The sequence below is a fragment of the Drosophila navojoa genome, chromosome 2 (genome assembly GCF_054131105.1).
Source record: "Drosophila navojoa isolate 15081-1374.11 chromosome 2, UAZ_NAV_1.0, whole genome shotgun sequence".
NCBI lineage: Eukaryota > Metazoa > Arthropoda > Insecta > Diptera > Drosophilidae > Drosophila > Drosophila navojoa.
The window spans coordinates 10,503,591-10,514,571 of NC_142890.1; the positions used below are offsets into that span (position 1 = coordinate 10,503,591).

At 38.4% G+C, this 10,981-nt stretch overlaps 2 protein-coding genes across 6 annotated transcripts; both read right to left on the reverse strand.

The window, feature by feature from the left end:
- Nucleotides 1–159: 159 nt before the first annotated feature.
- Nucleotides 160–4,099, reverse strand: Sar1 (Secretion-associated Ras-related 1). 5 transcript variants are annotated; one of them, XM_030382561.2, is made up of 6 exons: nt 3,939–4,099; nt 2,999–3,132; nt 2,531–2,650; nt 2,390–2,455; nt 864–1,099; nt 160–797 (listed from the first exon to the last, which is right to left on the reverse strand). In XM_030382561.2, exons 2-6 carry the CDS (start codon nt 3,039–3,041, stop codon nt 681–683), a joined length of 582 nt encoding a protein of 193 aa, XP_030238421.1. In that variant the 5' UTR covers nt 3,042–3,132; nt 3,939–4,099; the 3' UTR covers nt 160–680. The 5 variants fall into 5 exon arrangements, with proteins under 5 accessions (XP_030238421.1, XP_030238422.1, XP_089112474.1 ...); XM_030382562.2 differs by having other exon boundaries at nt 3,773–3,988; XM_089256348.1 differs by lacking the exon at nt 3,939–4,099 and adding an exon at nt 3,678–3,696.
- Nucleotides 4,100–4,533: 434 nt separating this feature from the next.
- On the reverse strand, nt 4,534–8,218 carry rdhB (retinol dehydrogenase B). The gene is made up of 5 exons (XM_030382557.2): nt 7,860–8,218; nt 7,636–7,801; nt 7,454–7,580; nt 4,857–4,992; nt 4,534–4,743 (listed from the first exon to the last, which is right to left on the reverse strand). The coding sequence occupies exons 1-5, from the start codon at nt 7,995–7,997 to the stop codon at nt 4,567–4,569; spliced, it is 744 nt and encodes a 247-aa protein (XP_030238417.1). The 5' UTR covers nt 7,998–8,218; the 3' UTR covers nt 4,534–4,566.
- Nucleotides 8,219–10,981: the final 2,763 nt, after the last annotated feature.

A 10,981-nucleotide genomic window follows, 5' to 3' on the forward strand; every position in this document is an offset into this window, starting at 1 on the left:
TACAAAAGTTTATCATCTTTCCTTTATTATTTTTAGCGTTTTATAAATTGTTTTTGTTTTCCTCCATGCAACTTAAAAGATGTAAATCAACAAATTGTATTGTTCGTGAGAATGTTGATGGCCTTTTGGAGAGACGAAATCAAAAAGCTGACAGACAAATTCAAATGTTTAAATAATAAAATTTATTTATGGAACATAAGCAAGCACATGGTCCTTAAAAAAATCACCTTTTAATTCGCTACAATTTTTTATTCATACATAATTATTTTTAAAAGCTTTTCCCACGCATTCCTCTCAAGTTTTCCCATTTTTATTTTGTTTTTTGCTTTTGACTTTGTTTTTATTATTTTGGCGTCCTGCGTGTATTGAATTTTTAGAAGTTTTTGCACTTTGTGATTTTTTAAAAAAATTGTTTTGCTTTTATTTCTTATTTATGTGTTTTATTATTTTTATTTAATTTAGTTCCCTTTTGCTTTTATATTTACGATTTATTGTTTATCATTGTGTAAAAATTGAATATTGCGCTTGCAGCTTCGAATTGCTTACTGTTTCTGGTTTTTGTCCATTCTGAATTTAATTGATGTTTTGCTAGCCAAGTTCTCTGTCTGTGTTTTGTTGTGTGATTGGTTGTTGTTGTTGTTGAATTTAGTGTGTTATTGTTTGTTTATGTTAATCAAGACTTAATCAATATACTGCGCTAACCAACGGAAACCCTCGCCATAACCTTGTCGCTTCAGCACAGAGCACATGAACAATTCCAACGGGCGACCAGGCAACTCGGAGCGTGCAACTTTGCCCTGAAGAGCCATGCAAATATTTAAATGAATAATTGCGATAATTATATATTTGAAGTTGATGCATACCTTGCCGGTCGTTAACTGATACAGTCCAAACACATTTCTCAGCTCGTCCTCGCTGGCCGCGCCAGGCTTATCAATTTTGTTGCCCAATATGAGCACCGGGCAGTTGGACAGCGCCTCATCTGTGAGCAGCGAATCCAGTTCGTTTTTGCTCTCCTGGAACCGACCGCGATCCCACGCATCTATCAAGAATACGATGGCATCCACGGCTGGAAAGTAATCCTTCCAGACACGACGCGCTGCAAGCAACCAAACATTGACAGTCAGTAATCAATCATGGAGGCGCGCTCTACTTCCATCAGTCACAAACTTCATATCAATCAAACAAAACGTCTCTCAACAAAGCAAACACTTTTCTAACTGAAAATCACGCGTAATGCTGTCAACAGCAATTTGTTTTATAGACTTTTAATGTACATATACATACACGCATATTTTTATACGTGAGCTACGCCTCGCCTTGTTTCGCTTATCAATAAAAGTTCATATATAGAAACACACACACACATGTATAAATATATTTGCCCAGTCGCTAGACAGTTTCCGCCATCTAACGCTTACCAGCATGATTATACGGATTCGTTTATACGTAAAATCTTGATGTATGTATGTATGTATGTATATAGATACATATATGCAAGTGCTTTTATTCGTTGTTGATCATTTGCAGTTATTATATTTGTTTTTGCTATCTAGCCCGTGTGCTTGACATAGTGTTTTGTAACAGTTATTGCATGCACAGTGGTTAAGAGTTAATTGCATTATCGACAAACTTTACTATAGTTGAATTTAAATTCCTAACAAATATACAAATGAAAATTATATTCTATTTTCTATTTCTACTTCACTAACAAAACTTAAGCCTTCCTACATTCATCACTTTTCTAAAACTCATAAGATTCGCCTAGTACTTACTAGTTTATTTAAAAATAAATTGTTTAATCTATTTTTCACTCCATATGTTCCCCAAAGTAAAATTACATCTTATGTCTGTGTGCTCAGTAAAGAAATTGTGTTAACAGCTTTCCAATATATAAACTTGTATATATGTATTATAGATTATGTGATATGTAGATTAGTTACGCATTGACAATCGCGTATTTATTATGCAATTCTTGGCGTATAGTTTTGCATATATGTGTAGATGAACGATGACATATTTTTATATACATATGTATCTTAGCCACTGCGACGATGACGTTGTTGTTTTTGTTTCAGAAGAGTGAACGCAACAAATGGCAAAATTTACAACGTGTTTTTATTTGCAAGTATGTGTATGCGTGATTTGTGAATGTATGTGTGTGGGTGACCCCCTGCGCTATATTTTACGCTGATTGTTTTGTTGTTGTGCCGTATTTGTGCTACGTACATATGTATGTATGTTTGTGTATGCGCTTTGTGCTATTTTTAGACGAAGAGCACGTTTTAGCATGCGCAATATTTATGATTTTAATAAGAGTACTACGATTATTAAATATTTAATACATCTTTGGAATGCTTTATCTCTTTATCCAAAGCTCTGTACTCACCTTGAGTGTGGCCACCCAAATCGAATGTAGTGAAACGCATATTGCCTATGGACAGCTCCTCAGATGCTAGCCAAATCAAGATAAGAAGGCAAAGATACATGAGCTACAGAACAATCTGGAGTAGATGAGTTTTACACTTACTTGGATGCAGTGTTGGCACATGCTGCGCCAGCTTATCATCTTTGAGCATATGCAATAATGTGGTCTTACCAGCATTATCCAAGCCAAGGAACAATAATTTGCCGGACTTTTTCCATAGACCTGTGCGCGGATAATTTAGATTTTATGATTAATAAATATATATTTATATATGTATACATATATTAATGAAGACCTTGAGCGTTTGCTGGTCAATGTTAATGTAAAGGTCGAACTACGTTTCAGTTCCGACTTAACTAAATCGACATAAATTCCGAATCAACAGCTTCACCAATTCATATACACACACACAGCTAAACAATTTCATTTGCTTTTGTTGTCTGCTTCTGTTAATGTTATTGTTGTTGCTGCTGCTGCTGGTGTTGCTTTTACTGTTTCTGTTTTGTTGGCAAACGGTCAAGAAAATCGCTCATGTAGCAATGTCAAATTCCATTTGGCCCAGACACTTACCTAAGTATCCCAAAACACCCGTGAACCAGTCCCAAATGAACATCTTGGCTTGTGCTGTGGTTTCTTCTTGCGGGAGTGAGCTTCACTAGCAAAAGGCTGAATGTGTGTTAATTGGGGGGAAGTGCGGTGCGATACTAAAAAATCAGATAGGTATATATATATTATAAACAAACGAGTATACAATGCAAATACAAACAACGAAAAGTGGAGGAATTGAATGAATATGCGTGACTAGTTCAATGTTCAGTTGCGACAGTTTTTTCTTCTTCTTTTTTTGTTATTAATAATCCATTTTCTATCGCTCGCTCGTAACCTAAATGCTGCTATTGAAATGAATTAAATGCGAAGCAGCCTTGACATAAATACATTGGGTTAATACAGCGACAGTTGTTATTGCGTTCAGGAAGTAATGTCTGACCGATTATAATTAGGTTAAAAACCTGTTTCGGTTCTTTGTCAAGCTCTCTTCTGGGCAACACTTTCTTTCTTTACAAGTATATGTTCGTGTGTGTGTGCGGCTACGGCTTTGTCTGTGTGCGCGTGTACGCTGTATTATATGTACGTGGTTAATACGCATAAAACTTTGTAATTTTCACCAAAATGTATTTGAATTTCGTAATCTCGCACTTTGGAGCTAAGCATACTCTGTGCACCCCACAATCATTTCAATTTGCCGCACCCTTGACGCTCGCGCCATACCACTTATTGGACTGGGCTCATATGTATTAAAAAACAGCAGACATGACAATCTGATTTTGCACTACGTGGACACACATTTATAGTTGGCTCTTATTTTAGGCATTTGAGTGCATGATGCTCTCGTATTGCTGCCGTCTTGCTTTGCTGCACTAAATAGAATTGATCGCTGTACTATATGTAACACTATGTGGATGACTTAAATGCATTTTTCGTTTATTATTTACGAGTTATTATTTATTACTTTTTCTGCACACGTTGTATCGAATCGTTCGGAATAAGTTCAATCGAACGACTCACTAAACTGAACAGGCGATAGCCGTTCATCTAGTTCATCATCTAGCTGATTGCTTACAGTTTATCGTTCTGTTATTAACAGAGAGCCGCAAATTGCTTCAGGTTATTATTCTGTTATAAAAGACTAGCTTTTGAAAGAGCCACAATCGATTTATGTGTACATTGCCTTTTTTAATAATATATTTTATTCATTTAAAACAACTATAAATGAAAAATCGATAGATTACATTTATCGATGTGCTCTCGATAGGTATATACATAAAAAGTGCACTTGCGATAGTATTAAGTTGGCTTCAGTTCAACAATGAACGTTCATTGGAGTCAGTGCAAACAATTTGTATCGATTCACAGCACTGCAAATTGAAAGCGCCAACCAGTTTTTCAAAAGTTATTTTCAAATCGAATCGATATTTATGCAGTAAAAAAATAACAGTTGCTTTAAGCTTAGCTAAATAAAATATTGGTTTTCTAGATAGATAGCTGTTTATTGCTTTATTATATCAAGAGCAATATCGTATTCATACCAATGTTTACAAATGTGCTTTGTAGTCTATAAAGCATTAAATGTTTTCATTTTATTCAACATTTCTCATCTTCTGCAGAATAATATCCTCCACCTGAACACCGTCGGGCGTGTCGAGGGCATATAAAACTGCCTTGGCCACATCCACTGGCTGGAGTTTGGGCAATGCGTCCACAGCCTGTGAGTAAACATTCAGAAAATCGGTGTCCACCATCCCGGGGCAGATGCTCTGTGCGGGCGAAAGAAGACAGCGTCACAGTTGTTTGCATACAACATGCGGGGCAAACCAAAGCCCATCCCGCTTATCGGCTGGGTGCAATGTATGCAGTGCATTTAACTTACCGTTAATTTAATATTTAATTTGAGAAAATGTATTTCCTGGCGCACCGTCTGGCAAAGTGCTGTAATTGCATGCTTCGTGGCCGGATAAACGCTGAATAAGGGCACAGGCACTTCCGGTATGCGATGGCCCAGCACGCTGTCGTCAATCAACATGGCAAATGATAGACAGAAGGAGAGAGAAAGTGAGAGAGTGGAAGAGTGAGAGAGTGAGAGAATACGAGTGGGTATAGGCATGAAATGGGAAAATGAATAAAGTCAACGTTGCTACGCAATGTAAGCACTTGAAATAACAACAAAGGCGATTGGCAACTGTCGAATCACTCACGAGTAAAATGATGGTCAACAGCTGTCGTTGCTTTCAGCGTGTGAATGAGGCACGCGGACAGGTCCCGGGTGGAGGCGACCTCAATCGAAAGCTGTCGTTGTGCATTTTATGCAAACACTGCGTAAACTTCTTTTAATTTAACAGTGTCTGAGACAGAGGCGAGGCTGCAACATTAAGTGCAAATAACGGTACCAACTTTCAGCAGCAACTCTTGCCCAGCACCAGCAGCAGCAGCAGGAGCCGCAGCAGCAGCCTGCTCTTGTCCGCGCACTTTTAATTAATTAAGTCTTAATATTGTTCCATTGACAGTAAGCGCAATGCATATTGAAGCACACCGACTCGGAGCAGTTCTCAGGCTCGATAGGCATTCATTAGCAACGCATCTGCGGTCTGCTCAATTATTATGCTGCCTTATATGTATATATACTTTTATATTGAGTGCGCCTACTGCCTGTCGCTGCATTATATCAATTTTCTCATTAATTAACGTTGCTGCTCATGAGGTTTCTTTTGTTGTGCAGCACTGAGCGGCTGCACAATTGTATTTGATTACGGCTGTCATTCAATATACGCATTTGCTTTTCTTCTTGGCTCATTAAAACTGCAAATTAAGCGCGCAGCATCCGGAGACATATTTGAAATTCATGGCCAAGCAAGTGTAGAGCTCAAATTAAAGTTGAGAAACGAACGAGTTCGCAAAGAAAATTCTCTTAGACAGCTGCTGCTTAACCCTTTGACTGACTTGAGCTGTTTACTGATTTGTCTTGAGTTCAATTATATTCAGTCAATTGATACAGCTTAACTCATTTGGCTTTTAAAGTTGGTTTTTACCTGTGCAATTTGTTGAATTTTATATTGGGCTGGCGCACCGTGCGTATGCGCAATTATTCAATTTATCTTTAATTAAGTACGTTTATGATTGCTTTTGTGTATATGTGCGTGTGTGTGTGTGTGGGCGTGCTTCACAAATAAGTTGCATTTAAATGAGATCAATTCAATTTTAATTTAAAGCCAAAGCGCGCAGCAAACGAGGCGGCTTAATGCGCAACATTTTGATTTTAAAAGCGCTGCCCATTGGAATTCATGAAATAAAAATCAGCAGACATGCACAAATACAAACACATATGCAGCACAAACATATGAATGCATTTGCATGCAGGCTGCTTAATGCAAAATACTTAATTATGTTGAATAATTGAGTTGTTGTTGTTATTGTTGCTATTTGCGCAAACACTTTCGCCATCGCGCTGCAAATGCAAAGCTTTTAATGCACAGGACAACCACAAAGCAGCAGCAGCAACAGCAACAGCAACAGCAACAACAACAACAACAACGGATGCGAACAGTCGTTGCGGCGATTGCAACATTTAAATATCAATAAATGTTTGTTTGTTTTTATGCCATGGCTTTTAATTTAATTTAAATAACGCGCTATCGTCTCGCCTCCATACAACGCCGTAGCGAAGCTAATGAAAAATGCATGCGCTGCTCAACACTGGCCAGCAACGGCAATGCAGTCTCACTATTTACACTTTCATTACGTCTGTACATACAATCACACACATACACACACACACATTCACCTACACAGTACACTAAATACGAGCATAATTTTGGCACTCAGGGCAACTTTAGCTTGATGTTTGTCCATTACAAGCAACTGCTATAAAGCTAATACATATTCAGGTAATATGTGTGTGTATGTGCTTGTCAATGTTTGTGTATTCGTAAGTGCATTGTGCTGATGCATGACCACCAATTTAAGCCCATTGGACCCATTTTGCTATTTTAGCTGGACAAACATCATTTCCAAAACGATAACACACTCGTCTCTTCAAACTATGCTAAGCGATAATTGTGCTAATGTTGTAGTGCAATCAGGCGATTTGAAAGCAAATTTGTTGTCATTTGTAGTCGAGTGTATTGGTTTTGTGAGCTGGCAGCCCAGCGTATGCCCTATTTAATTATTAAGCTAGGCCAACAATCCAGTTGGAGTAGCCGGCCAATTCAATACAAATAATTATAATTTAGCTTGGACACTCTACAAAACTGTTATTGAAGCTGAGCTGTTATTAAAGTGTGGCTAATTAGATGAACTTGTTCCGATAGCAAATACGATGTATGTATATCGAAAATATGAAAATTTGAATTGTTTAAAACTGAGTGTTAAGCAACACATTCACAAGAACAACATACATTGTTAATCGCTTTAAATCAAATTTAACTTAACTAATAAGAGCAATTTCGTATATCTATATTTGCTTTAGCTCACCTATTTATCACGATAATGTGACTGCGCACCTTGACAGCGGCCATATGCTTTAGGGTCTCTCGCAAGCAGCTCGCCGTGGCCACAACATTCAAATCGAACAATTCCTTTATGTCCTTGGTGGGCGACTCTACATATAGGAATGGATTAATATTGAATTTCGCTCGCATACTTGCTTCACTTACCGCTCAGAAAGTTGGCCTTGAGTATGCCTGCATTGCAGATGAGCACATGTATGCAAAAGAAACGCTCGCGTATCCAGTTGAAGGCGCTGATCAGTTGCTCATCGTCGCTGAGATCGCATTGACGTGCAAAGATCTTGCCCTCGCCTGTTACTTGTTCGTTTAACGCCTGCCACAACGGGTTAGCTTTAACGATGGCATCATAGGAACTTTAAGTGAGCACTCACCTCGATGAGTTCAACGCGCCTGGCCAGACCCACCACGACCATGCCCGCATTGGCCAGAGTTAGCGCTGTGTTGGCGCCAATGCCCACCGAAGCGCCCGTGATGACAGCCACCTTATTGCGCCAGTAGAAACTCTCCATGCCGCTTGCTAGACAGACAGACAGACAGAGGCAGAGAGAAAGAGAGAGACAGAGCCCGTCAGAGATAACCCAAACAGCTGCGTGTGTCTCGAGCAACTGATGTGCAGAGGCTGAGCGCTATCGTCCCGCAAGCAATCGCAGCAGCTGCCTCAATCGGTCGCTGCCTTTGCCAATTGCACAGTTCAGCGTCAGCGTCCGTTTCGATTGACTTGGCGAACTTGCAGTTCTCGCATTTAATTATTTGCAATTTACTATTGTCATATTGTTATGGACTTTGGGGCTGTACTACCCCCGCTCTGACAGCGGATTGCACTCTGAACTAATCTTGCTGGATACCCTCTAAATTTAGATTGATATAATATGAGTATATCTTATTCATATATTCTGATTAAATTTGTATTATCTTAACATATTCATAAAAATGTTAATTTTTTGTTAACATAATCAAAGTCTGCATAATGAATATGTCTTGTTCTTCTCTCTTTTCATATCAAGCATTCGACAGACTTTGACACCACCAAGTGCAGGGTATTTTCAATTTAAGCATAGTTGACATTCTTACCTGTGTTCTAGCATTCTCACTCAAGTTTGTTTCATGGAAATTTGATACAAAATGAAAATCCCTTTACGCTTTGCGGTTTTGCTTTGGTTTTGTCACTAATCCCTCATGGCTGGCACTTACAGCTTATGCATTTTCATATTTCATAACCAACCGAGTCAATGCCGAGTCACAGTAAGTACTGGCTAAAGGTTACATGCATTTTTATTACCATTTCTGCATTTTGTGTTGCACCCCGTAGACCCAGCCTATGGGTATATCATGTAAACCACATATATTCTATTTGATTGTGATAGTGTCGTCGCTTGGAGCATCTTGAAATGGTTTCGTTCATGCGTTAAACCTTATCATATTTTTGTTATTGCTCAACAACAGCTTTGGTTTCAGCTGCTTGCCGCATTCTTATGGCCTCCCGGCAAGCACAGAAGCACAGAGCTCTTGCCACGCCCGACTAAATCCGGAGCAGCAAAGCCGCTGTCAAGAAAATCAGAGATGATATTTATCAGCATGCAGTACAAAAGTGCACAGTGCGTAGTCGAATATTAAATACCCTGTTTTATTAAAAACAATAAATGTTGAGAGATAACGAGCACTGTTAATTATCTTGATATGTTTAACAGACCCTGTTAAGTTAAAGGCGATGTTACGGTTTTAAAGATATTAATCGATAGAAAGTGAGCATTTACTGAAAGGATCTCTAGCTCTGCTAAACTCAGTTGATAAATAATTTACTCCAAGTAAATAATATGATATGTGATAAATAAGATACCCCAACTGCACTTCGCATGCATTGCAAGGAAATGAAGCGACAATTGTAAAATGTAAAATGCCGAATGAAATTCAAAAATGCATCTAAAAATGCAGTCAACTTGGGGTTTTGTCAGAGCAGCGTTGCAGATGACAGCAATAAAATGCAGGTGCAGGTATCTCAATCTCAATGGTAACCGAGACAAGTGGTCTTTTGTTTGGATATTTGCATGCACAGCCACAGCACACAGGTACAGATGCCGACGCTGTTAACTAACAGCAGAGTCTATAACATTTGTCTGTCTGCGAGCAAAGGAAACTTTGATTAAACTGCTAGCAATAAACAGTTGCCGACGGCTATTCAATTTCAGTTTTTCGGCCTGATTGCCACACTCCACAGCCCCTCACACATAAACACTCACATCTACATATATATCCTGCCACATTCTGGTGGCAGAGTCATCAAAGTGGCAGCCATTTAAGCTAGACAAAAGCACAATTGCAAACATTTGCCTCACCCTCAAATTGATAGAAAATTGGCGGGGCCAAAGTGTATTTTATAGTTTGGCAACAAATTTATTTGCTTTCATTTATTTTTGTTTTCTATATACATATGTTGTTTTTATTTTCCATTTGATTTTGCAGTAGTTGTTGTTTCGGGCATAGCTGCGAAATTTATTGTTGCATACTTTTCGGCTCAGCGCGCGAGCATACGAGAAATACAAAAAAGAAAAGCGAAATCGCTTGTTGCCACATGTTGGGGCATGTTGTTGGCTGATATTTTTGGTTGGCCTTGTTTATTTTTCGGTTAAGCTCAGATATGCATTTTTCATGGGTGCTGCAGCGCTTTTTGTCTGCAGCTTGGCCAGAGTTACTGCAGCTGTTGCTGTTGCTTCTGCTGCTGCTGCTGTTGTGTTGTTTCACTCCTTTTAATTGTAATAACATTTGTTGGGCACACGATTTAAATTGCATTTATGTTTGGCAATTGGCCTGAGCTCTGCCACTGCTGCTGCTACTGCTGTTGCTTGGCTTTTCATATGACTCATACGTCACGTTGGCCACGTCGCGTACTGTCGCTTTCACACAATCTAATAAAAACAAAAAATTAAAGAGAGAAAAAATAAAAAACATTGCGCGCAAAAATAAATTGAAACGCTGACAATGGCAATGGCAACAAACGAACGAACTTCACGTCGTCTGACGAAACGGGGCCAAATTAAATTACAAACTATTCTTTTAAGCAAGCAATTTAATTGAATTGCTTCATTCACACACACTCACAGACATATGTTCACTCACACATACAGAAAACGAATGCTTATTGCATTTGAGCGTGCACAAACAATAAAACTCTTTGCCATTGTTTTAACAAACATAACAAAACTAAAACAACAAAGTTTTTCTTGTTGTACAATAGCAGAATAATTAAATTTAACTTGGCTTTAGGGTATCTATAACGCAAGAGGCTTAAAGAATTTCGAAAAGCCTTTGCATCCACTCAAATTATAAATAAATATTTAATTTTTATACGGCTGCAATCTCAGTGAATAATAAATAGAAGATTCGTTTTATTATCTCTTTCATCATCATCTACTCCTCTCTTGCCTATCTATGCTATAATCTCACTCAGCTCATCCAGCTTGCTTCATAAAATCATATCCTTATTTTCATTTATATA

What these genes read in the sequence shown, in the direction of transcription:
- Sar1 (XM_030382561.2), bottom strand. Translation starts at nt 3,041, where the DNA reads ATGTTCATTTGGGACTGGTTCACGGGTGTTTTGGGATACTTAG. An exon ending in TGTGCCAACACTGCATCCAA is followed by an intron (nt 2,456 to 2,530) that starts GTAAGTGTAAAA and finishes TGATTTGGCTAG; the next exon opens with CATCTGAGGAGCTGTCCATA. An exon ending in ATCAGTTAACGACCGGCAAG is followed by an intron (nt 798 to 863) that starts GTATGCATCAAC and finishes ATGGCTCTTCAG; the next exon opens with GGCAAAGTTGCACGCTCCGA.
- rdhB (XM_030382557.2), bottom strand. Translation starts at nt 7,997, where the DNA reads ATGGAGAGTTTCTACTGGCGCAATAAGGTGGCTGTCATCACGGGCGCT. An exon ending in GGCGCGTTGAACTCATCGAG is followed by an intron (nt 7,802 to 7,859) that starts GTGAGTGCTCAC and finishes CCGTTGTGGCAG; the next exon opens with GCGTTAAACGAACAAGTAAC. An exon ending in CACATTATCGTGATAAATAG is followed by an intron (nt 4,993 to 7,453) that starts GTGAGCTAAAGC and finishes GATTGACGACAG; the next exon opens with CGTGCTGGGCCATCGCATAC.